At 40.0% G+C, this 27,692-nt stretch overlaps 1 protein-coding gene across 12 annotated transcripts in view; it reads left to right on the top strand.

The window, feature by feature from the left end:
• The window catches only part of SDCCAG8 (SHH signaling and ciliogenesis regulator SDCCAG8), a 245,777-nt gene that overhangs the window by 69,488 nt on the left and 148,597 nt on the right, over positions 1 to 27,692 (top strand). For 11 of the 12 annotated variants that reach the window (XR_013553167.2, XR_013553168.2, XM_078440951.2 and 8 more), the window contains 3 exons: positions 3,508 to 3,660; positions 12,018 to 12,152; positions 14,997 to 15,113. Coding sequence is in view for 10 of the 12 variants with exons in the window: in XM_078440951.2 (XP_078297077.2) it covers positions 3,508 to 3,660; positions 12,018 to 12,152; positions 14,997 to 15,113 (405 nt within the window). In the remaining 2 variants the exon portion in view is untranslated. The remainder of the gene's footprint in view (positions 1 to 3,507; positions 3,661 to 12,017; positions 12,153 to 14,996; positions 15,114 to 27,692) is intronic. The other variant, XM_078440950.2, reaches the window with a different exon arrangement.

Here is a 27,692-nt window from a genome sequence, read left to right as displayed (position 1 = left end):
AGCCTGGAGCCTGCTTCAGATTCTCTGTCTTCCTTTCTCTGTGCCCCTCCCCTGCTCATACTCTGTCTCTTTGTCTCAAAATAAATAAACATTTAAAAAAAGAACTATTTAAAATTTAGCAAGAGTGTTAAATAAATTGACCCATCTAAGCTATTTAGCAAAGTATTTGGCACATAGTAAGTGACTAATAAATATTTTTGGTTTTCTTTGAAATTGCAAGTCTTTACAACCAGGGATAATTTTAAAATAGAGGAAAAAAAATAACCTCAAAAAATGAGGGTGGAAAAGCAGAAGTTTTGTAGTGATGCCTTGGTAAAGCTTCAAGATGAAGAGGCTAACCAGGCCTCAGACCTGCTTGCTTCTATTTGAAGAGAAATTGTTGCCTTTGGCATGAAGTTATCATGACCATCTCTATAAGGAGATAACCCTCCAAGGGAAGATTAAAAAAAAACAACAAAAATCCCAGGAGGTTGAATCAATGTCCCCCAACTTTTTTCCTTTCCAAATTATTATTTTTCTTACACTATAGTAGAGTCAGAAAGGTGAAAATTATAAACCTAAAGTAAAAAGATCAGAAAGCAATCGGCCATTTGATCACAAGCACAGGCAGAGAACATATGCTTCTTGATACGTAGATTATCTTCCACAAAACAAAAATCATAAACATCTTGAAAATGGGAGATAGAGACTGATAAGTTTCTAGTAGCAAGTTTATAAATTGAAAATCAATACTTTTCATTATTCATGAGTTAAATGCTTAAAACATGTTGACAATCATTTTTATTTTGTGGGTTGTAGTTCATCAAAATGAAAACATTGTCACAAGTTTTCACATGAATTTTAAATTTAATTTTTTAAGTATGAATTCTATTATTTCTCATAAGATCTTGAATTCTTGAATCATGAATTCTTTGATCATGAAGGTTTCTAGGAACCCAACTCTAACACTTGGGAAGGACTTTCATGTGTCCTAAAATAGATTTCCTATTTTGAAAAATTTAGTTGACGAGATATAAATTTGTTTTGGAAAATGTTTTGACCCCATTAAGACCCCATTTGGAAAATTTTTTGACCCCAAAAAACTTGTTGGTTTAATAAAACTAGAACTGGGCATATCAAGTCCAATAAATTATGTCTTAAAAAGGGTGTTAATGTGGCCAGCACAGAATAACCACAAATGAAAGAAATGTCCCAGAAGAGAAAAGGTTCCTTGAGGATTGAGTCTACTGGGTGGGGGAATAGTATAATTCAGCTCCTCAAGAGCCACAGCCATTTCCACTGAAAAGGGGCCGTGCTCAGGGACTTGAAGAATCCACCCTCTTGGGAGCAATAGCAGCTACAGGTCCCAAATCATCCTGGTCCCCTCTGGACATCTCTCAGTTAGTTGTCACTGACCATTTACTGATCTCACTTGTGAGAATTCAGTTATTATGCCTTTACCAGATGGTTAGACAAGCAGAATCAGGGAGGGATTCCGGAAACTAGGAGAGGGAGCCCTGGAACAAAACAGGGAAGCTTTAATGGAAAGAGTGTATAAATACTTGTTTAGTTCTCTGTGATCTATCTAGTGTGTGAGGTCCGTGGTAAGAGAGATACCTCTAGAAAGATTAAATCACTTTTCTAAGTACAAGTGTTACTGATCCTTAATTTCTTCATTGTGACCAGGCATAGATATGAAAATCAAGACAAATAAAAGTATGCCTTCACACTTCCTCATCATCACCTCTCCGTGGTGGCCAGTCCTAACCAGGAGAAGGCCATCCACAGAAACCGAGGCTTCAGCATTGCTTTTAAGTGATTTACAACTTCTTGCTTTGGACTTTGTGTTTATAACGTCTTACCTTGGCTTAGGCCTCTTATCCTGTCAGGATCATTTACTGTTCCTTGTTCCCGAATGGACTGAACTTCTTGGAAGTGATTCTTTGGTTGCTGTTCATGTTAACCTGATGTTTAGACCTTCAGCAGTCGTGTTCTGCTGTTCCTTTGCTTCATAATGTTGACTCCTGAGTTGTTGTTCAATGAAAAAGCTTTATATACAACAGTCATTTTATTCTTTCATGCCAGTTGTATTCTATCTGCAAAAGTTATGAACATTTTTATTAGGTTCATAGAAAATCTTTTTCACAACAGCAATTGTGTTCTGAAGCACAGAAATCTCAAATTCATAATCTATCAAGCTCTAAGGGCTTAAATTATAGAAAAACTATGCTTTTTCACTTCTTTTAAAATCTAATGTAAAATTTTATTTTACAGGCATCCTCAACTAGAATTGGACTTGGGACCAAGTCCCTGAGAGAATCATTTTTCAGTTACTGTATATGCTTGTCAGTTAATCTGAGACAATTAAGTTTTACCCTCGTATTTTATAACTAGGAGTACAGCAACTTTCCAGAAGAGTTTGAAGGAAATTAGGATTTAATGCTTTCCAGATGAAGAGAAGAAAATTCACCTGTCATACCCTAGATTATTTATTGTTTATATTTATTGTAGCTTTCTCCAGAGGGAAGCAGAGCTACGCATAAAGCCTGTGGTGCTTACTGAGACAACAAATGTGACCCTATCCCACTTGTAACTTGATACATACTTACACAGTTTGTAGGTCATATGAGACTTGGGTTTCTTGGCTTCCCAATTTAGGGGAACGTAGCTGTTGAATGAGGTGGATATTGGATATTAGATAAAAGCCACTGGAATAAGACACCATAGAATGACTCAGATTTTCTGTCAAGCACCTTAGCTGTATAGGGGTTTTTTAAAATTGGGATTTTGAAGCTAGTTTATTATTGGGTGTTACACATAAAGACACTGTGAATGTAGTCAAAAGGAAGTTAGAAAGTTTTTACTTCTAGAAATCCAGAGTGGGAAATTGAGACTAAGAACAATTATGGACTCGTAAAATACCAGCGGTGAAAGATGGTACTTCTTAGTTCATAAAACTAGGTAGTAAATGCTCTTTTGAGTCTTTCCTTGTCTAAACTTTTTATTATTACCTAATTTTTACTTTAGTTAATCAAGTTTCAGGAACCTCGATTATTTGATAATGTTAAGAATAGATGCCTGTATGTAATAACCAACTCATCTCATTTTCAGTTTTGATCTGTTTAACCAGGAGCAAATGAAAAATCAGTTAAACTGGAGACTCACATATTTCATTCAGTATAAACATGATATATAATTGAAATATAATATGAGAATGCTTGAGTTTTCCGATGCCCTTTTCCAAATTTGGACTCATCTGTGGCCTTCATCGGGGTCCATTAATCTGAATTCTTTTAGTTGCTTAGTTAATACAGCGTTAATTATGAAAATTGAAATACGTGAATAAATGTACCATTTGAATAGTATTTTAGATCTGTAATTGGTATTGACAAACGAGTATAAAATTGTTCTAATGGGCTTTACAGCGAGTTGTGATGATTTTAAGTAAAATCAAGGCTTAATTATCTCATTTTCCCCTCACATTTTCCAAACTCTAAGACCCCATTTCCCTCCATCTTACTTTGGCAGGCTTTAATCCAATGTGAACAGTTGAAGAACGAACTGGAGAGGCAGAAAGAGCGACTTGAAAAAGAACTCGCATCGCAGCAAGAAAAAAGGGCCTTTGAGAAAGAGATGATGAAAAAGGACCTAACAAAAGAAAAGGAGGACCTGGGATCAAAGGTACCTGTGGATTCAGTTTGTTCCCTGCCCTGCAGCAGAAATGTTTGTGGTGATGTCACTGATAATGCTGTAGGCTACAATTTTTGAGTGAACTCTAAATTTTAAAAATCTTGTAAGTAGCCAATTGCTTATAATTTAGAGTTCAGAAACATTTTCCATTTTTCCAATGTATTTCTCGAGAAAAGTATATTCTCGGACCTCTCCAAATAAAACAGTCAATTGGATTCCATGCTGTGAAATTGTAAAATTTGCTTTGATCCCTCCATTCTGTTTGAGTCCCTGTCTCCTGTTTCTCAGAGGAAAGGAGGTGCTCTGTGGATATATCCAGATTTTATTTCAACCTGGGTGAAGTCAAGGAGCAGTGACTCCCCCACTTGATCCCCCACTCTTAAATTAGACTTGCAGAAGATAAAACACATGTAAGAAACCAAGTGGCCAAGGAAAAGTGATTATGTACACGGTACAAAGCAGGTACCCGATGAATAGTGAACATAACCGGATGGATGAATAGAAGGGAGAAGTGAAGGGCCAAAAGAACAGCTGGCCTGAAATGGGCAGTGTTTGGGAAACAGTAAGAAACTGGAAGAGAGAGGGGCACCTGGTTAAGGGTCTGACTCCTGATTTTGGCACAGGTCATGATCTCATGGTTTGTGAGGTTGAGCCCCATGTCCGGCTCTGCACTGACAACGCGGAGCGTGCCTGGTATCCTCTCTCTCCCTCTTTTCTGTCCCTCTCCTGTTCACTCACTCTCTCTCTCAAAATACATAAATAAACTTAAAAAAAAAAAAAAAAAAGGAACTGGAATACAGAGATAAGTGAAACCTAGCTTTCAAGTTGCTCTAACAGAGTAAAATTGAGCAAGATGTGGTCCATGAAATGACCAAAACAGCAGTTACATGTTGTTGTTGTGTTTCCAGCAACTCGCAGCTTATACCCTGAATGCTGTGCTATAACATTCTAGTGTGTGATAATGACCTTATTCAGCACGTGTCTCTCCTGAGTATCTGCTATGTGCAAGGCAATGTAATCCTGAGGATGCGTAAAGAGAAAAATCACCAACTCTGTCCAGTGAATTTGAAGTCTTACGGGTGCCTGAGGCATTTACTGTAAACTCCCTTGTCTTATCCTTTAAAAAAGCAAAAGTGTGCCTGTGGAAAGCCCACTATGTGTCAATCAAACTACCTTCTCTGGCCAGAATTGGTGATCTGAGCCTTGCGGATGGCACCAAGGTGTATCATGGCCTGAGTGTCCACGGTGCTCTTGCTGCTTTCCAGCAGTCCTGCCATGCACTCCTCTCTCCCATTCACTCAGCATGGGGCAACAGATAGTAACTGGAGGGCTTGGGGGTGTGGGTGTCCCAGGACCAGTGCAGTGCTGCTTACAGAGGAGGGAAGAGGAAGACACTAAACACACACTTCCATAAATGAGTTTTTAATTACCACTGTGATAAAGGCAAAAAAGTACAGTATAGGGTACCGTGAGAAAATCTGACCTAGTCTAGGCATCCATGGAAGACTTTCCTAAGAAAGAGATTTTCAAAATGAGACTCGACAGCGAAGAGTAGTAGTCAGGTGAGAGTTGAGGGGAAGAGTTTCAGACCCAGGGAAACAGCACCCCCCCCCCAGACTCTGAAGCTAGCAAGCATATACTTTTTAGGAATTTAGAGAAGGCCCAGGTGACTGGGGCATAGGACGTGGGGACAGTAGTGGGAGATGAGTTTGGAGCAGTATGCAGGGACCAAAGCAGGAATGACCTTAAAATCCATGTGAAAGATTATAAGTTTTAACCCAAACCAAGTGGAAAACCATTGAACACCTTGAAATTGGGCAGCTTCATGCTGCCATTTCTATTTGAGAACTTCCATCTGTCAGTAAATTGGAAGAAGACTTGGAATAAATGCCTGGAGATCAGGTGGGAGGTAATTATCATAGTCCCGGTGGAAATGATGGTATCTTGGGCCCATTTGCAAAGACTATTTTTTTTTTGTTTATTTATTTTTGAGGGGGGAGCAGGGGCAGAGAGAGAGAGACAGGGAGGCACAGAATCTGAAGCAGGCTGCGGGTTCCGAGGTGTCAGCACAGAGCCCGACACGGGGCTCGAACTCACAGATCGCGAGATCATGACCTGAGCCGAAGTCGGACACTCAACCGACTGAGCCACCTAGGCACCCCCAAAGACTCTTGTAAATCACTTTTATTCTCCTCAAATTCTCTACTATACCACACTCCCCTCATTCTCAGCAGAGTCTTACTTACCTAACAAAGAAAACTGAAGCCAGTGAGTGGTAACCACTTCAATATTTATCTTCCCCTCACCTGTGCCTTCAAGTACGATTTCACCAGCATCCCAACACAACGTTGTCAGAATGGGAGAGGCCTTGCGCTCATTCTTTCCCCTTGCTCTCGGTCCCTTTCTCTCCCTCTACCTCAGGGAGCTTCCTCCTTCTCAGGAAAGTCCCCTCGAGTTTCTCTCACCCATTGAAAGAAACAATCTTTCTTCTAATCCAATGGTTCTCAATCTTGGAGCCACAGAAGTTCCAAAATCTCATTGTCCAGTCTGCGTCCCAAACCAATATGTGAAAATAACCGTGGGTAGGATTCAGGAGACTGGATCCAGGTGACTCCAGTGTGCATCCCAGGTTGGAAACCACCTCAGTAATTCCATGTGCCTCCTTACTCTTGCCCTTTATGGTCCAGTTTCTTGAGAGGTCTGTCTGTACATGCTGTCTTTGTGCTCTCTCCTCTGATTACCTCTTCAGCCCCTGCATTTCAGTTTCTGTGCCCACAGCCAGTGGAATTACCATTGCTATGTCCTCCTTGTGCTAATTTTAGGGAATATTTGTTAGTTCTTATTCTCTTTATTTTTTTTATTTAAAAAATTTTTTTCAGTGTTTGTTTATTTTTTAGAGAGAGAGAGAGACCACAAGAAGGGGAAGGGCAGAGAGAGAGGGAGACACAGAAACTGAAGCAGGCTCCAGGCTCCGAGCCATCAGCACAGAGCCTGATGCAGGGCTCGAACTCACGAACTGTGACATCATGACCTGAGCTGAAGTTGGACGCCCAACCGACTGAGCCACCCAGGTGCCCCAGTTCTTATTCTCTTTAAAAGATTCTCTTTCCAGGGCACCTGGGTGGCCCAGTTGGTTAAGCCTCTGACTGCTGATCTCAGCTCAGGTCTTGATCTCAGAGTGGTGAGTTCAAGCCCCAAGTTGGGCTCTGTGCTGGGCATGAAGCTTACTTTTAGAAAATAAATAAATGGAAGGTTCTCTTTCCTTGATTTCTCTGGATTTCTTGATTTGGGAGGATGATAATGTGTGCCTTTCAGTTTGCTCAGAGTTTAAAGTGCCTTTGAGACAATGAAGGAAATGCATCCAGAAAGCAACTTGATGGAAAGTTCTAGAGTTTAGCAGAGAGCATTATATTCTGATGTCTTTGGCATTAGAGTGGCTCCCGGTTTCATGTATGTGACATCGATTCCTAGATCCTCAGCTCTCTAGTGATCTCCTAAACCAGCTTCTCTTGCCACACTCCCTCTCCTACGGGAGATTGCCCAACTCTGCAATCTCGCTGGCATTTTTGTCTCCATCCTCTCCCTTACCCTACTCATCACGAAGTCACCAAATTCTAGAGATTCAGACACCTAGGAGTTTCCCATTGCCCTGTCTCCCTGCCATGCATATTGTCACCCCTGGATGACTTCTACAGCCCCGAGCACTCTCCTTGCTTCCCGTGTCACCCCTAAGCCACAGCCAGGATGGTCTTTCTAAAACAAACCAGGCAATATGTCAGTCTCTTGCTTTGACATCCTTTCCTGTCTCCCTGCCTCTCCTTGGATAAGATTTTGGATCCTTAAGCATTGCACACAGATTCTGCATTTCTCTGGCTGTCTTTGGTTTCCCAGTCTCATCTCCCTTCACCTTTTTCCTTGCATCACCACCATCCTGCTCTACTATTTTTCTTTCAGGAGTTTCCATGTGCTTTGCCCCTTGCTTAGAGGAATCTTCTGCTCTGTGTCCTTCCTAACTGATCCTTCAGAGTTCTTCTTGAGACCACCTACTTTCAGAGATGAATTCGGAGTCTCTCCTATGGTCTCCTGTGACTCCGTTAATTGCAAATTCTTGTTGAATTGTTTGTCTCCCCCAATTTACCACGAGTCCCCTGAATGTGTGGTCGCTTAACATCGTCATTGCTTGGCACATCCCACTCACATAAAATGTGCTCCATGTGTATTTGTTGAATGAATGAATGTAACACAGGGGAAGAAGAGAGGCCCTGTGCCATTGGAAACATGTGACTAAGAGGTTGTGAATTCAGAGGATCAGAACGGTCTGTGTCTGCCTGAGCTCATGGAAGATCTGGGGAGGAAGGTGGCATATGCACCTGTAAGTAGGATTCGGAAATACAGAGCATGAGGGAAGGGATGCTGGCTGGAACCAACAAGGATAAGGCGTGGAGGGAGGGGACTTTGTGAAGTGAGTGTTGTGCGTGTGACAAAGAACAGGACCAATAGCAAAGACCAGCTATTATTCACGCCATGGAGACTCTTAATTTGGGGGCTGTTCAGTGGAAACCTTTAGCCCTGCTGAGCAGTTCCACTTGAAAAAAATATGGTGGTGAGAATTCCTGATAAGGAAGGACAAAGGAAGGCCGAGAGTGCCAGGCAGCATTCCAGGTGCTCTTGTATAACAGCCTCTTTCTTAACACTAATAATTATTCCAGGAGCAAAAGTGGCAACAAAATACAATGTATGGCTGAGACCCGGTCATGTGTCTTGCCCTCAGTGAGCCTTGGCTGGCATTTCATCTCGAGGTCCTGCCCTAAGTAAAGTGTCTGAATGAAGAGCTGAAAGTCCTTCTCACATTCTGGCAAGTGCTGTCACCAGGAAATGGCAGAAAGTGGCTTTGGAGTCAAAGGATTCAGAGTTGAATCCAGTCTGACCTTTGTGTGACCTTGAACAATTCTTTTAACCTCGCCAGATTTCAGAGGAGTAAATAATGGAGTTGATCTACTCAAGGAACTGATGGGCTTAAATAAGAATGTCTCGGAAGTACCTGATGTACCTCGCTTAGAGCGGACATTTAATGGCTTTCAGCTTGAGGCTAGTATCATTCTTACTGCACAGAAGGAGGAGTAGGCTGAGTGGATGGAGTTCTTGCACCTGCGTATTAGCAAAGCAGGCAGATTTGAATATAAAGCCCGGCTCTCCTTTTTATTCATTAGCTTGAATGCACGTAGGCAAATTTCTGAATTTTCAGAATCTCCTGGGTTTTTTTCAACTGAAAAATTAATCCCATATAATTCCTTCTCCAAGGGGATTAAAAGAGAGAACGTGTATCCCACTGCCTAGCAGAGGAAGTGTATCCGAGAGAGAGACAGAACAGTTCATCCTAACGCTGGGAGAGCTCTGTAGTTTGTGTTAAAGAGCCCCCTCTCGCCGCCCCCCATTTCCTAGCAGTAAGGAACGCTTGTAAGACTTTTAGGCTTTCCTTCTCTCTTTTTGTTCTTTTTTTCTTTTCTTTCTTCTTACTCATTCTCATTAAATTTCGTGTGTGTGGGAAGCTCTCGGAGAGCAGATGTCTTCTACCTAGACAGATTTCGAATCATTCCCCCATGAGCAGGACTTGCTGTGAGTTTGTTTGCTGTCTTCTGTTATGGTCCTTGGCTGCACTGAGCCCCTAGGTTTGTTAGTTCAGTGGGCCATTGATCATATTTATTGAGCGCCCCCTATGGTCTACCCATTTTTTTCAGTTGGTTCCCTTGATAATAGTCCATCACTAGAATTCTTAACTCTTGCACCCGTTGTATAGTGAGTACCACTTTCTACCGTGTTCAGTACACTAGGGACCACCTTTGTATAGAGATTTCCATCAAGCTGTCCCAGCCTGGGTGTCCTTGTCTCTTGCTTGCCCCTGTCAAAGTTTAAAGGACTTGCCTGATGTCAACGCCCCGGACATCCAGCAGTGTTGCAGCTGTCCGTGTTACTTGTGTCTCCGCAACAGATGTGGATGGAGACGCTCCTGCGGTGTAATGTTGACTTCCAGATGGTGGGCGTGGGGAAAAAGGAGGTGTGACAACAGGAGCGGAGGCCTCAGGAAGTGGGTGACAGGAGGGAGCAGACAGGTAGTGGGCAGAGGGAAGAAGTGATGGGTGGCAGAGGGAGGGAGTCAGATGGAAGGAATGTGATTTGTTACACGCTTATTATAGAAACTGACTCAATTTACAGTTAGCAGGTAAATGTCTGCATATTTACTGCAAAAACCACCAATGTTAATATGTTTACCATAAGATACATCTTCACACAAATATGATTTTTAGTAGCTGGTAATTAAAGTTTGCTGCTGTGGTATGGTTCCAGAGAAGCTAGAATTACATTCATAATATGGATACTCATGAACCTGAATTTTCAAATTAAGGATATAAATTAATCTTGTTATTTGCTGCATTTAACTTCTTTTGAATTTCAATTTCAAGTTCAGATTATAATGTGAATTAGAATCATTTGTAGCTGGGTATTAGTAAAAGTAGCTTTATGTGCAAATTGGACTTTTAGCCAATCTTTCAACCATAAGAAGGACATGTAAACAAACCATAAGTCAAATACACAATTCCCCACAATCGCCAGAAAAGTTAATGAATGTATCTACCATTTAATTAGAAAGTAGCTACCAGGGCTGATTATTTCATGTGTGTCAACTTTAGTTCGTTATGTAATTCAAAGGCAATCTTGATCTGTGTCACAAAATCCGAGTTATTGATTTCAGTTGTGAAAACTGAGTTCACACCCATGTCAGCGTGCAACGGTAGATTTAAAATGTTATTTCAATTTTGTTATGAGTTCTTGTTTACCAGATTAAAAACTGATAGATATCTCTGCGTGTTTCACTCTCGAGGAAGGTAGCGTTTCTTCTTCACGTCAAAGCTGCTAATACAAATAAGAAATTAAGAGTCTAGGAAATTTTGACTTACTGGAGCAGAGTAAAATGTAACCGCAAACAAAAAAAACTGTAAAATGGGTTAAACTAAGACCTAGAAAGCATTTCTCACCCTGAGAAGAAAAACTAAGAACCTGAGATCCGTAGAGTGGAGTGCTCCTCAGAAGAGCTGTTCATTCCAGTGATCCATTCCTCAAACATTTGGTGAGGGATACGCCCTTGAGCAACTTGCAGTCTAACGTGGAAACAGACAACTAAACAGAGTGAGATAAGTACATCGTTGGAAGCGTGCAGACCTTGCGGTGTGATGGAGATATATAGAAGCTGTTGTGGGAGCCATACACCAGAGTGAGAGTCGAGATATGAAACCACAGGACTGCATGAGCAGCAAATCCGTGAGAGTGGATGTCAGCTGCAAACAGCAGACATGGCCCCCCCAGGACACAATAGCTGAATAGCAACCCTGAGTGCATCAAGGGCTCCTATTCTGTGCTGGGAACAAGGGGTCAAAGAAACTTCCTGGAGGAGAGGGGATAATGGCTGAGAGGGGAAATAACAGGAGCGCTGGTGTTTTTGTGTAGCAAAGTGAAGTGCATAGAGCCTCCTCTGTTGGTGTTGGGGGGAAGGAGAGTAGGATCCATTGAATCTCTGTTGCTCTCTCTAAAGAGATCTGCCTCTCCAGCTCTCCCGACCAGTCCTTTTATCCTTCCATGTGAGAGAAGAGTTCAAGACTTCTCTGATTGCTTGACATCGCCCCTGAAATTTATTTGTATCAGCCTCTTCCACAACTTTTCACCTTGAAGTCTCAACCCAAACTTTGATTTTATCATCTTGTTATGTATTTCCCCAAATGAGGGTAGAGACCCAGGAATAAATGGGAAGGAAGTACATATTTGAGTCATGGGGGACGGGTGAGTGGAGGAGGTGGAAAAATGGACATACCCGATCCACAGAGAAATGATCTAAGAGTGAACCCAGTGGCCACGTGAAGACTATTAATTCAAGATTTTTTTTTTTTTTTTTACATAGTGTCTTATTAGTCTGAGGTGCACCATACAATGACTCAGCAGTTCTATACATTGCTCTGTGCTCATCAAGATAAGTGCACTCTTAATCCCCTTCACCTGTTTCACCCATCACCCCTCCCCCCCCATCTACCTCCCCTCTGGAAACCACCTGTTTGTTCTCTGTATTAAGGAGTCTGTGGTTTTTTTTTGTCTCTTTTCTCCCTTTCTTTTGTTTCTTAAGTTCTACAAGTGAGTGAGATCATATGGTATTTGTCTTTCTCTGACTTACCGTCTCTAGGTCGATTCACGTTGTTGCACGTGGCAAGATCTCATTCTTTCTTATGGCTGGGTCATCAGTGTTCTCAATATTTATTTTGTCAAATGCCATTATCATTTAGGACTTTCATTTCCTCCTATAGATATTGTCCCTGTCTCAAAATATTGCCCAACTGGAGGTCCAGGTTGAAAAGGTTACAAGAGAGAAGATTTCAGCTATTAACCAACTAGAGGAAATTCAAAACCAGCTTGCTTCCAAGGAAATGGATGTCACAAAGGTACAAAGTGAGATTCTAGTTTATAATTTTTTCTAACGCACAAAACTCAGAAAGAAGCACGGAAAAGAAAGGTTTTGTTATTTAAGACAGAAAAGGTCCACCTAATGGTCATTAAGCAAACATTTGCTTATTACTGGCAGGCCCTTTGATGAGTGCTGAAAATACAAAGATGAATTAGACACAAATAATGTCCTTGAAGAACTCAAAGTGGCTGAGACAGACTTGTCATTAAGCAAGTTTCACTACTTTAGTCATTGAATGTGTGATAATCCCAGCATCTCTAAATTAGACAGTTAGGAAAAATGTTTGCCAGAGATAGCATTGGTTTGGTCCCCACAAAAATAGTAAAAGACATATATATATACAACACCAAGAGTGTGCTTAAAATAAAAAATTTTCTACCTCCTATTCCTTTTCATACCTGGTCTTCAATATCAAGGTTCTCACACTAAGTGTCTTATTTTATTGGTCCTTAAATTTATATTTCAAAACATCACAGTGTCTGCACTTCGGGCATCACAAACTTGTGAACCAAGAACTAAAATGTTTAATAGTCTCAACTGGCCACTGTAAGGTACATATTTATGAAACACGAGAAGTCCATGTAGATATCAGTAAGCAGTTGCCTTAAAACTAAGAAACTACGTGTGAGCACGCATGATGTAATAAATTAAATGTATATATTTTTTACCAGAATGTACACGGATAATTTTGTTTGCAATGTATACCCTTTTCATATCGCATTTTAGCTATCAACATATTTTCCTAAATGTTGACACATTTGTAATGCCAATGTTGCTTTATAATTTAGTAATTGCAATTGCCTTTAATATATAGAAGAAACAAAGTCCATTTTTTTCTTTTTTTCCCTTGAATTTCTTTAATTCTCCATTTGCTTTCTAAAATTCAAGTTAGCCAATATAGAGGTTTAAAGCTATCAGATTTGCCAATATCATCAGCGTGTTTGTGTGGAGGCTAAGGGTAAATGTAAGGGAGTTGGGATAGAGGGGTGACAGTGGTTAATCCAGATTTAGGGAGAAAGCTGTGGTGAGTGTTCAGTCCATTGTAGGGAGAGAACTTTCTGTTGAAACATGTACAGTCAAGATGCCTCTTCTATCTTTAGAACTGTCCAAAAAAACACTCCAGCATCAGAAGGGTGCCTTGAGGTGGCTCCAACCCTGAGATGAAATCATTCTACTTCAGTTTAATTCGTTAGTTTATTTTAGATGAAATTCAAGTGTCATGGATAAACTTAGCAGATGCTAACGTGGAAGCAGTAAGGCAAGGGAACTTTAAAAATAAAATTAAGGGATAAAATAATTTTAAATAAAACTTAATGCTTAGGCATTTATTATTACACAATAATTATATGTTGGTATTAGGTTTGAAACACCATGGCTGTGTAATTATTATTTCCTGGCATCAATTTGTTTTTTTTCATTTCATTCATGTATATACATCGAATAGGTTGGAATAGTGAAGAACCAAGAAAGAAAGGGAATTAGGGCCCCTCTAATTTTTTTCTGTCATTCTTCATTTTAAACTTTATTTAGCTTTAAAATTAATAACTTTTTATAAATTACTAGTGTTTTTGAAATGGGAGGGATCACCTCTGACACATTCAGGGCATTTGAATTTGAACTTCAAGTAGAATTTTCAGTAATTGTATTCTTTTCCTAGTATTTTGAGGGCCACTGGGGAGAAACTTACTGACTTTTTCCTCTGTCAGATTGGTTTATTTTTAAAAGTGTTTTTTTGTTTGTTTGTTTGAGCATAGGAGATAGATGGAGGTTTTATAAGATTCTAATACCTCAGTAATGATAAAACTAATTTCTAAAGTTCTGATTGTATTTTTGGATAAATACCAAAATTGAAAGGTTTCAAGCACCTATAACCATTGGATGATACATAATTTTTAAAAACTTGTATTTGTAAATCAGAGACTGAATTAACAGACGTGTGTGTTAATCTCTTCAGGTTCTCAGTTATCTCAAAGGCTCAGAATTTCTTTAGATTTATCTGCTGAATTGCATTTACCAAATATATTTACCTGTGTGTAGAGCCCTTGTATAAAAAAAAATTTATACAAAAAAATTGTGTAAGGGATGATACACAACACTTTTAGGATGCTGTGTGTGTCCATTATTTAATGACATGTTAAAATCATTTCACTTAAATGTATGTTTTCCGTTTATGTTGAATGCTACAGTTATAAATGCAGAGTGTGCATGGTTCCAGTCTATGACTCTTACGAGACAGTGTTTCTTAATTTAAGTGCATAGCACTGTGCATAAGATTGACATTATCTGAGAGATTGTAGTGAATACTAAGGACCACTGCACACCTAAATACCGATCATATAGCCTATTAGCAGAGAGAAAAATTCCTTTATAAATTTCTTAAATAAAAGCCTAATTGATCAAATCTTTAAGGGAAACCTTTATTTTATAGAATGTCTGTTTAACTGTAATAATTTGAATGAGTATTGATATAGCTTAATATTTTAGTTAATGATTTTACCTAGTTAAGATTGAGGTGATAATGCATTTTGGATAATAGCGTGCAATTGAAACGATTTTTCCCACAAAAAAATCTTGGGCACATTACTTAAATTTCTCAATACATTTCTTTATCTGTAATCTGAAGTTGTTAAACTCAGTAGTACCTGATACTGCCTTCGCATCTTAACAGATTACATTGAATATTCTAAACAGAAAATGCCATTCTTAGAAGAGTTCTATTGTATTTTATTTATATGACCTCTAGGGGGCACCAAAAGATCTAATTGCAGGCATTGCCTGGTAGATTCCAGCAGCTATTGATGTAGTTTTTACAATCTAACAGGTGTGTGGGGAAATGCGCTATCAGTTGAATAAAACCAAAATGGAGAAGGATGAGGCAGAGAAGGAGCACAGAGAGTACAGAGCAAAAACTAAAAGGGATCTTGAAATGAAAGATCAGGTAAGAGATGACAAGGGTAACTGCAGCAATTAAAGACCTAATTAAAGACGTAAGTTATTTATTTCTATTATATTGCTTCTAACTAATGGAACAATCCAGTTTATACTATTAAAAGAATTTCATTTCTAGTTGCCTAAAATTATCACCTTTCACATGAAATGGTGAGAATACAGCCGCATGCATATAAAATCCCAATCTGACAGGTCATAAATAATACATTTGGATATGTGTATCTATTACTTACAAAAGTAAAAAAAAAAAAAATGTTCTAATGCACAGTTTGAACCTAAAATATACGTACATAAAGTTCTTGAAAGATGCCAACTTGAATCCAATTTTAAGTGAAAAAGTTTAAAATTTGTAAGATGAGATGAGTTGATATGTAAATATGTCAATCAAATTGATTGTTGGCAGAGTGAAACCAGTTTTAACTAAGATAACCATGAATACGTTTGCCTAAATACAGGGAAATTAGAAATGTTAGGGGAAAATGCTGCTTACTTCAGTCTCAGCTGAACAGATGTTTTATGTTATATCTTTGTTGAGATCGTGTAGATACTCCCAATTTTAATTGTTGACATGGATAAAGTTTTTAGAGAGGCAATTCTAATAGACTCACTTTGGATTTTCTATTTTTATGTTACAGTACAGAACATTGGAGGCTCTCATTCTTTATATTCAGCAAAAGCAGATTGATAAATCTATTCCATTAAAATGAGTTCTCAGTGTCAATATTTTTTTTTGAAAAAAAACCCACAATTTAAAAGTAGGTAGCTCTTGGTAAATTTTTTCAAAACATATTTCTAGTTCAAAGCATTGTATTATACTTTCCAGCATATTTTCCCTTTCAACCCTGTCAACTTTCTATGCAGATGACACAGAGACAGTTGGGAAAAGTATTAAAAATGAAAGTGATAATGAAATTTAGTACAAAAAGTTTTTCAAGGCATAGCTGAAATCTCTGGCATTAAGTTAACATCTGAACAACCAAAATCAGATTCTGCTTTTGTGCCGCTATATTCAGACTTTAATTTTCAGAATTTTCATTACTAACATGTAGGGATAATGAAACTATTTCATGGCATCCAGTTGGGGGCGTGCCTGATAGTAGAATTGAAAATCCTCTCTGTCCTCGACAGAAGGACTAAGACTACCACACCAAACGGAACATTCCTTTCCTTTCCTTTCCTTTCCTTTCCTTTCCTTTCCTTTCCTTTCCTTTCCTTTCCTTTCCTTTCCTGATGTATTTTGACTTTTTTTTTTTTTAAGGGTATCATCTTGGTTTGCTCACTAGCATTATTATATACTTTTGTAATAGTATTTTATAGCATCTGCCCAATATAACATCTTGGACTAACTGGAAAAACAAATAGGAAGAGTGTCTGAGTTATTTAAAATTACAGGATAATGTTCCAGAGAGAAAAAACACTATAGGAATAATAAGATTAGCATATCACTTGTAAATGAATAACGTGTAGAAGCGTTTGTAGTATTTGTCTTTCAGAGCTTATAGCTCTTGGCAATTAACCAGCAATGATGTGGAGGCTAAGGTTGCAGGATTTTAAAAGGAGCCGTTTCCATTTGTAAACCATTTCCTGCTACATAGTGAAACATTAGCAGTTTTCATAATGATTTCCAGTGTTTTTAGATAAAGATGTGCCTTCTCAGGAGGTCAGAGGGTTAGGAATAAAACCTTGGAACAGTTACAAGATGCTTGTGATGTGATGTGCTCGTTACCATTTTCTCTTGGACAGAATGTGAGGAAATCTTATAGGTACTCTTTGTAACTATTTTGTATCAAACAGACAGTTTCTGAAAAGAAAGGAGTGGTGTCTCATTCCGAGGATGATCTGGACGAGCAAAGCAGCAATTGTTCTTTGGTCTTTCAGCCATGACCTGACCTTCTGTCCGCAAGACCAAAGAGCTCCTTTGCTTGCCCACCATCTGCACTCAAGAGAGAAATTTACATTCAACTTTTAAAAGCTGGGCATGTCGAGCATTTATCTGAAATACTTATAATAATATAAAGTGTATTTAACTTTTAGAGTGTTACACATCACGCAATTGAGCATGACAAGAAGGCCATCTCTAGCTTCACAAACAAAGTGTTCCTTGTAATATAGTCATTTTATTCATATTTTTGTTAATCTGGACTCTTGATACATTTTTAAAGTAGGTGGGAAACTGTGAGATTGGAATGTGGTAAGAACAAGAGCTTTTTTGATGTCTACAAAATAGGGCAAATGGTTGAGCACCAAAATCATTTTCTTTGTGACCCGAGCCTTGACTCTGGCATAATTAGAAGGAAGGGTTAGGGGACTAACAATAGCGATCTCTTCCTCCCACTTTCTCCTTTTCTTCTTTATATTGTGTCAGGAACCCATGGGCGGATTATCCTTCCCATCAACTCCTTTGTATCACATCAGCATAGAGCGGCCCTGCCAGCCCGAGAGGACGCTTCTTGAACTAAAAAAAAAAAAAAAAAAAAAAAAAAAAAAAGACATTTGGTTTGGAGGAGAATGAAAAATCTGTACCCTGATTTTTATTACAATTTTTTTGTAAGCAACAGGTACACACACACACACACACACACACACACACACACTCCATTACTGGAATTTAAAAACATACAAAGAGAATGTTAATATGAACTCCCACATCTCCATCACCTAGGCTCACCATTTTGCCAATTCTTTTCCATCGATCTCGTGGGTTTTTTTCCTCTCTTCCTCCTTCGTCTTTTTGGTCGCCTTTGTCGTCTATTTCTTCCTCTTCTCTCCCGAATTCTGTCTTCTTCCCCCATTGCTCCTTTTGCTGAAGTATTTGAGGCAGATCTCAGACATGATGTTATTTCACTCATGAACCCCTCAGTGTGCATCTATGAAGGATATTTTTTTTCATAACCACCAGGTCTTCATCACACATGACAATACCAACAATAATTCTTTAATATCTGATAATGCCAAGCCCATATTCACACTCCTCTGACCATCTTAACAATGTCTGTTTTATGGCTGTTTTTTTAGAACCAGACAGACAGGAGCATTTTTGTGTGTCAGAATGTTATGGTTTGATCTTCTTTCACAGGAGATAAAGGGATATCTCAGCAAAATTTCAACTTTCTTTATCTGTTGTTGTCTCATTAAATTTCACACATATATTTTGATTGTGCTCTGAATTTATAAGGTGCGTCAGCATCATTCTAAAGAAATATGAATTAATCCTAGAGCCAACTGTCTGAAGGAAAATGGCTACCATGTCGCAACCCCAATAGTCATATCCTGAAGTGAGCCCTGTAGAGTCTGAAAGACAAATTTTGTAATTAATTCAGTCTTACATTTAAGATTCAGGAGTGTGACTGGAAGCCCATTACAAAGGTTATGGCCGACGAAGAAGTGAAAGTTTCTTTGTCACCTTCCATTCTGGTAGATGAATCTCCGAAGGTGGTTCTTCAGAGCTAAAAGGTTTGATCAGGGCATAGTATAAACAGAAAATGCAGTAATTTCAAATGCAGGGGAAAAGTGATGTTTTAAAGGTATTAAAATATAAAAATTTTCCTTTCTTTTATAGCCTTTCTCTCTCCCCCTGTCCCTTTCTCTCTCTCTCTCTCTCTCTCTCTCTCTCTCTCTCTCTCTCGCCCAGTTATGGTGTTTTCTATTTGCTGTTTAACTTCAGATGATCTCCAGCACAGGGCTCCCTGGGGTGGGGGGTGGGGTGAGCAGTGGGGAGACCTACCTGGTAGCTGGATCAGGGTAAGCAGAGGCTGTATATTGAGGCCACTGGGTGTTGTCGGAGGCAGGGATGTAGCCACCTCTGTGTCCTGCCCTGTGATGTCAGGGGCACACACCCTCAACCCCATCTTCTCCAGGTTCACATCTGGGCTCCTGTCAGAGGCAGAGCATGACAGCAGTACACGACCCCACCCCCACACCACTCCCATGACCTGATTCCACCCGAGACACAGGGCAGGATCACAACACAGCTCAGGCCAGACGAGGGAACTGCAGGGGAACAGGTGTCTGAGGACCGTCTCGGGGCTGCTGTGAGGCAGGGAAGGGACAAGACCGCGGACCCGAGCAGCAGCGCCACTGCCTCCTCAGACTTTCCTGACAAAACACAAGTGCCAATATATAGTCATGAAGAAGTTTGAGAGGTCGACCACAGAGCGCTAAACGGCAGGCTTCTCAACACGGGGCCCCATCTGCCTGCACCCATCACACGCCCGTGATGGTGCCAAGGCAGTGGGAAGAGGCAGGCAGAGGTGTGGTGTGCTGCTGCACGTACGTGCACTCCCACTGACACACGCAGACGTGGAGGAGTGTGTAACACGCCCGCGGGCCCCGTACCCGTAACCGACGGCTCATGGGCCGAATCAACCGACTGTCTGTTTTGACAAATAGTTGTGTTAGAACACGGCCACATCCATTCGTTCTCTATTGTCGACGGCTGCTTTCCTGCTACACAGAGTTGAGTTGTGGCGGAGACACTCGAGCCCACGGAGACTGAAACATTTACGCTCTGAGCCCTTATGGACCAAGTCGGCCAGCCCCGGCCCTGGGTATAGAAATAGAACTGTATGTCTTTGGGTTCTCATTGCCTTACTAAACAGTGGAGCTTGGGTTCAAAGACTCCTCAATCTTCGATGATAACTTAATGGTTTTAGAGTATTTCTCAGTGCAGCACGTGGCCTCTTCCATGGCCTCTTCGTCATCTCATGGCCTTGCCAAATGAGTGTGTGACTGCTTATGGCGTCATCATCTTAGTGGTGGCACGTGGTGTAATAATGGCTTAGGTGAGAGTATAAATATAAAAGTTGCTTTGCAGCACAATTTCTTTTAGGTTGGTACAGTTTTTTTCAGATAAGACTTTTTTTTTTTCCCCACCAGTATTGCATAAGTTATAACTTTGGAGTTGTAGCTACAACTGAGCAGGAGGCATTGAAGTTCAAAATTACTTGAGTGGGGTAATGAAAACAAATATTTTAGGGTAGGGCACATATAAAAAAGAAATAGATCAGAAAATTTTGGCTAGAAAAATTGGGCCAAACAAGAATTTGAACTCCTATCTACAGCAGTATGATTCAGCACTTTAGTACTGACGTCATACGTGGACTGTTTCAATGGAGGAATTATTTCTGAAGTACAGTTGACTTATTTAAATTGTTGCAAGACATGCATCTGTTCTGTATGGCTTTGGGTAAAGATGAGAAGAAGGCTTCAAAGTCCTAAAAGGAGGTCCTACTGAAGGGCAGAGAAATAAAGACAATGAAGAAAAGTTGAAGAATTACACCTTTTTATTTTGAGAAGTCTAAATCTTCGCTACCTTCACGGGCTAGACAGATTCTTTCAGGGAGGAAGCTTAACACCTGTTTAAACGCCTTGATCCTCAATATGGAAAGAATAAGAAGAAAGCTATTTAATCACAGCAACTGGAAATCACAATAGCCTGAAATAAGAACTTTCTGAGAGTAAGATGATTGCAGTAGATTGCAGCAACAGGCAATGGAACTTTCTTCCCTGAAACTGCCAGTTTCAAACAATAAGAACAATATGCTGAAAACCCAGCAAATGGACCTCCGAGGTCCACTGTCTTCTACTGGATTGTGGGAGCATCCTCAGAATATTTCACTCCGATCTGTTCAAGTGGCTAGTAGTGGTATTTGTCTTTTCTGCTTGTAATTTAGCACCTACAGATTAAAGCGAAATCCTCCTCAGCTCTGTTCTCTGCTTTGTGTCTGAAATGCCATGTGATCTCGTCGGAAGGCTTTGGGGGAGTATACTGAGATAATGGATAGCTTCTGGAGAGCTAGACTTGAGAGACTTTCCAACTACCACCTGCAGTCTCACTTCTGCCTCTGAAAGCTGACTGGGAGAGGGGCCACTTGGGCATGCCGTTAGCACATGTAATCACTCGGCCCTGGTGATGACAGAGCTGCTCTCCAGTGTTCTTCACACCCTCTTCCAGCGCTGGAGGCTTAGCGCGTCCCTCTCCCTGCTCCTCACTCAGGCAGCAGCCGCGTGCGAGGGCTTGGCCTACCCAGGCCGGTGCAGGAGGCACCGAGGGGGTGCTAGCTGGAAGACCCAGGTCCTGCCCTGAGGGAGTTTATATTCTAGTTGAGGAGATGGGGTACACATTTGAACATGCCTACAAAAACCTTGCAAAGCAGCATATCGACAAGTGCAAATTAATGTAGTGTGAACTTCATGCTGGCTACAGCCCATGCGAGGCAGAATCTGGTTCCATGTGTGTGATGCAATAAAGCTTTTTTTTCTAGCATCTTCCCTAAGTACGCCCTAAAGCATTGTTCAGATAAATTTGTGTTCTTATCACAGCCTAACCAAGAATTGTGAGAAAATTCTTCAGCCCGGCGTATGTCTAATAAATCAGCCTCTTTTGTTCTTGTGCCGCGCGCTGCTTGAATGGGACAAATGGGATCATGTAAATAAAAATAAAATTCATTTAATAAAAGATTATTGAACTTCTGTTTTTTCTAAAACACCATGCAAAGTTAATTTCTTCATTTTGAACCGTAATTGTGTCGGTAAAATTACAAAATTAGCAGTTAAAAAGTAAGTTTTTTTGTTTTGTTTTTTGCACAGAACAGTTTCCAAATCAATCCAGTGAGTAATACCAAGTTGGAGATTATTGGGACATTCATCATTTGGTAACTCTGTTAATGTTTTGGGCAGTACGTGTTTACCCCATTCATGAAAACCCAGTGGAAATTTATACGCTCAAAAAAGAGTCCTTTGATTCTCCAAGAGACATGGTAATGCTATTCACCATAATGATGTATTTTTTAAAGATCAAATGTGTAAGCAGAAACAATATATCTGAAGATAGCAACTTAGGGCTGTTCAGAGATAAGGGTACAAAGAGGATAGAAAACAAGCCAGTTTAGAAAGCATATGCCTTGTGGGGTAAACATTTAGAAATAAATGTCTTTGGATAGGAATATAAAACTGTAAAGTGAACTCAAGGAATTTTTGCTGTATTTTCAGTTTCACTGGATATACGTATTTTGGTCCTTAAAAAACTTTCTGCCTGCTTCTTTTGACTTTAAAGGTTGGACCCACAGACCAACCTGCCACTCTTGGAGACCATCGTCTTGGGTACCAAGTCCGCAATAGGGATAGCTACCAGATGGCCAGCAGCGTTTTGTGTGGCCACACTGGCCAGCAAGCTGGGAAGCGTTAGCCATAGGGCAGCTATGTGTGCTTTTCCTTTTTTTACAGTCCAGAAATATTAGTACTGATATCCAGTGTAAATATTACTCATTACTACAGATGTACAACTTTTAAAACAATATTATATAAACATAAGCACATTCACAGAAGCCAATAATTCCATCACCCAGTAGAGCAAATTGTTTTCATTTTTCTGTTTTACCTTTTACTTTTGTCCATATGCATATATGGTATTTGCAAATAGCAAACATGCTACTTGGTAGAATTCTGGTTTTTGCTTATTTCACTTAACTATATCTCCAGCATTTTTATGTGTTACTTCCTATTCTTCGTAGTGATCACTTCAATATGGCCATGTACCTGTACTTTTAAAGGAAGGAATAATAAGTCAGGTTTGGGGGCGCCTGGGTGGCTCAGTCTGTTAACTGTCCAGCTTCAGCTCAGGTCACGATCTTCCGGTCGGTGAGTTCAAGCACCGCATCGGGCTCTGTGCTGACAGCTCAGACCATGGAGCCTGTTTCAGATTCTGTTTCTCTCCCTCTCTCCCTCTCTCTGTCTCTTTCCCCTTCCCCCGCTAATACTCTGTCTCTGTCTCTCTCTCTCAAAAATAAACAAACATAAAAAAAAGTCAGATTTGGAATAGAACAGTCACTGTTACAAATTTAGAATTTTTTGCCCTAAACTTCACTTGTTGCTTTAATTCAGCAACCATATATTGCATGCACTGTGCCGGGCTGGAGCGCACTTCTGTTTTTTGGTTCTTAGAGAAGGGAAGATGTAAGGCAGGTATGCAAATAACTATATGTCACAGAGGTCCTAGTAACTATAATTAGCAAACTACACAGGGGGATGGGGATTTAGAAGAGGGAGAGATGGCATCCTTAAAGGACGTTGCCCATTAGAGATGAGAGAGGAAGGCATTTTGGTTGGAAGATCCAGTGTGGCAGCTTGAGCAAAGGAATGGGAACGGTGGGGTGGGCTGTGGAAAAGGAAGATGCATTCAAGGAACATATGTGTCTTTTGATTCCATAGCATGCTTGCATAACTGACCCCAACATCTCCAGTGCCATAGAAAATAGGCTTCTTTCTGTAAGGTTCAGAATCCCAGTGCAGTTCCCTATTATATAACATACTGCACGCCCTGCAGTCAGGCACAGAAGTCATGTTATATTTGGGGAATATTTGCATTGGTTTTTCATTTCCTTTGTAGTGCTTTCTATGTAATAAAATAATTTCAAGATTTTCAAATTTCAGATAGCATACAATAAAATGTCATTTTATAAATAATGTTAGAATCAAGTAGGATGAGTTTTTTTTTTTTTAAAAAATAAAGAATTCACAGTTCCCTTAATGATTTGTAGAAGGTATCTTCAAATGATGGAAGATATCTTCAAATGACGGGGTCCTACTCGACCTTCGGACTGTGAGTCCAAAGACTTGACTTCTTGATTTGGCTTTTCGGCTAACTTCCTGAGCAAACCTCTCAGAGCCTCACCTTCTTTCCCAGTGAAGTGAGAAGCTTGGGGAAGTGATAGCTAAGGTTTTCTCTAACTCAAAATTCCTCCGTTTCCAGAAACACAGGAGATATTTCTCTGCCTCTCTTAATTATGAACTAAGTATTAATAAAATCAATATAAATCGCATGGAGTTTCAAGTGTCATTTCAAATATTCCAGTTATTCAGCTGATCTGATAAAAATGAAGTTTTACTGTCACCAATTTTAGATCATATTTTTTCATTATGATTAATAATAGGACAATAAAATGTCTAGCCTTTTAAACAGTTGAATTTGATTACAAGACAGACTTTAATTTGCAATAAGGATTAAAGCCCTACTCTGAATTAAGAATGAAATTCTATTGGATACATTTCAGGCAACAGCACACTGTCCAAGGAAGTATTTTAGAGGAGTAGCCAGCTTTCCTGAAACCTGTGGAATGAAATATCCTCAGCTGGAGTTCCCGTGTGAACTCTCGATCCCCAGGATGACAAGGGTGTATTCCTGTTGGAGAATTATGATCCTAATAGCTTCCACTTGGTGCTCTAACAAAGTGCAGTCCAGGAATGAAATGTGTGGCAGTTCTGTACCTAGGTGACCTAGAATATGATCATGTTCAATTTCTGTATTTTGATTTTTTTGTTAATCATCTGAGTGAAAACAAAAAAAAAATACTTTTTAAAATTCTCTTAGAGATTTCATGTATCCCTGGAATGTTTCCTGGGCCCTCATTGGAGTCCGGTGTAAGAGACACCCCAGGCGGAGGTTATAGATATAACTCTGCAGATTCTAGATGTAACTGACTGTTAGTAAGTTGCAACATGTCTAGATTCTCCCATTATTCTTGTTAACAGACTGTCAAAGTAATCTAACCCTTTTTTGGTGTTAACATCTGTAGTTAGGTGGATCAGTTGTAGTCACATTTAGTTTTTAGGGAAAAGACAAGAGAGCAGCAGTGTCCTTATTTCTTGCCTGCCTACAGCCTTCCTCATGAGGAATGGGAAATTGTTCTTTGTATCACATCTCTCTACTTACAACCGAAGTTCTGATGATCATTCCATCTCTGCTCTGCCTCTCTCCATGGTAATAAGTCATGCACCTGATAGCATCAGCCTGGCTTTGGAAATCATGAATCAAGCTGTGGTTGAAAGTTCCCACTGAAGTGCAGGAGAGTGCTCCTGTTTTCTTAGAGTGGCAGCTAGGGGAAAAAAAGAGAAGTAAATGCTTCTGAGGACACCTTAAGAAGATGGACTGAGGGGCGCCTGGGTGGCTCAGTTGGTTCAGCATCCGACTTCGGCTCAGGTCATGATCTCGCGGTTTGTGAGTTCAAGCCCCGCGTCAGGCTCTGTGCTGATGGCTCAGAGCCTGGAGCCTGTTTCAGATTCTGTGTCTCCCTCTCTCTCTGACCCTCCCCCATTCATGCTCTGTCCCTCTCTGTTTCAAAAATAAATAAACGTTAAAAAAAAATTAAAAAAAAAAAAAAGAAGATGGACTGAAAAGAACTGTTCCACTTGAAAGTTTGTCTCTTCATGGCGAGTACCGCCTTTTCTTTTGGATCCTTCTTTCACTTGCTCAGAATTTTACATAGAAACCTGAATTCACTCATAGTGAGAGATAATTTTCATATCCTAATTTGAATTAGAAACTTTAGGGTATCATGTTCAAGTTGCCTCTCCACTGAAATTTATCATAGAATTATAGGACCGGGTCAGTGTTCCTTTCCTAAGTTACTAAAGGTCCACTCTCTGTATAGTGATTGAAGCCATACAAGGGTTCGTATAGCAAGAACCAGATATGTTTTAATCGAAAGGTGGAGTTAAGATAATGGATCAAATATCTATTTATGTCTATATTTTATTTTAAAAAAAATTTTTTTAACGTTTATTTATTTTTGAGACAAAGAGAGACAGAGCATGAATGGGGGAGGGGCAGAGAGAGAGGGAGACACAGAATCGGAAGCAGGCTCCAGGCTCTGAGCCATTAGCCCAGAGCCCGATGCGGGGCTCGAACTCACGGACTGCGAGATCGTGACCTGAGCTGAAGTCGGACGCCCAACTGTCTGAGCCACCCAGGCGCCCCTGTCTATATTTTAAAATCTATGAGTGGATATTGATCTTTGTATGTATCTTGCTAACATGTCATACAAGAAGTATGACTAGCTGATGATGACAACCAGTCTTAAGTCTCTAAATGCTGAATTTAGGATACCTTAGACTTACCTCATCAGCTGGAAGAGAAGGGAGGACCCTAGAGTTGTCTCAGTTATAAAAACAATAAGAGAGGGGCTCCTGGGGGCTCAGCTGGTTAAGCATCTGATTTCAGGATGTGACTTCAGGTCATATCTCACCGTTCCTGAGTTCGAGCCCCACGTAGGGCTCTGTTGACAGCTTAGAGCCTGGACCCTGTTTTGGATTCTGTGTCTCCCTCTCTCTCTGCCCTTCCCCCCCTCATACTCTGTCTCTCTCTCTCTCTATCAAAAATAAATCAACATTTAAAAAACAATTAAAAAAAAGAGAAAAGAAGAGTAGAGGAAAAGGGAGGAAAAAGGAAGAGAAAATGAGAAAGATTTTAGAAAGCGTTCTATAGACATTTGCACTAAGAATAACTGGGCTTTCCATTAGACTCTAACTCAGGAAAGGCAAACATGACCACAGATCCATCCATTATGTTCCATCAGCAGTTTCAGGAGGGATCCATAATAATAGATTTTTTAAAACTAGAATTGCTATTATAACCACCTTCTCCCCACTTCCTCTCCCCTAAATCATTACTGGTTGTTGAGAGTAATTCCATATAGCTTGGCATTTTTCAGAAGATGCTTTTTAATCACATAGCAATAAAATTGATGGAGGTGATTTTTTTCATTACCTCCCTCGTTTCATTGGCCACATATGAAAAACCAGAGTTGGAGGGCCTCAGGTCATAAGGAGCAATGGCTTCATGGGCACTGAGAGCCAGAAAGTGTTTAATGACTTAAGCTGTCCCCTTCACGTTGTAGAGGTTTAGACTGCAGGGGAGCACAGAATGATTATCTCACTTTTATGCACTACTTTGTTTAATATTACTGATAAACTATTATATGTCACTCACAAATAGTCACTGGGGTTGCAGTAGGATATATTTAAATAAACTATGTGTATTGCTCATACAACTCTTCTAGTCTGGTGAGGAGGTGAAATGTGACAAGGTGGGGGCTCAGTGCAAGGGGTGGCATCCTGTGGTGGGAGAGAGTTTGAAAAGATTCTACTCAACAGCCAATTCTCCACATGGATGATAAGAAAAATCAATGGGGGAAAGAGTAGTTTTTCAACAAATGGTGCTGGGCAACCTGGATACCCACATGTCGAAGAATGAACTTGGGCTGCTACCTTGCGCCATATTCCAAAATTAACTCAAAGTGAAGACGTAAATGTAAGAGCTAAACTTCTAAAACTTTTGGTAGGAAACATAGGCCTAAATCTCTGTGACCTTGGACTAGACAGTGGTTTCTTCATTATGACACCAAAGGCACAGGCAACAAAAGAAAAAGAATAAATCAAGCATCATCCAAATTGGAAATGTTTGTGCTTCAATGGTCCGTCATCCAGAAGGTGGAAAGGCAATCCCCACAAGGAGAGAACGTGTTTACAAATCACCTAGCTGGTAGGAGACTTGTAACTAGGACTTATAAAGCATGCGTACAATTTAATAAAAAGACAACCCAATTTAAAAATGGGTGAAGAACCTTCTCCAAAGAAGACAGGCAAATGGCAGAAGAAGTTTGTGCACAGTCACTCATCATCATTAGCTGTGAGAGAAATGCAAATCCAAATCAAGATAAGAACTACTTCCCACCTACTAGAACGACTGTAACCAAAAAGACAGATAATAACAGGTGTTGGCGAAGATGTGGAG

The sequence above is a fragment of the Panthera onca genome, chromosome F1 (genome assembly GCF_046562875.1).
Source record: "Panthera onca isolate mPanOnc1 chromosome F1, mPanOnc1 haplotype 2, whole genome shotgun sequence".
Taxonomy (NCBI): Eukaryota; Metazoa; Chordata; class Mammalia; order Carnivora; family Felidae; genus Panthera; species Panthera onca.
This window is presented reverse-complemented; position numbering and strand designations above follow the sequence as displayed.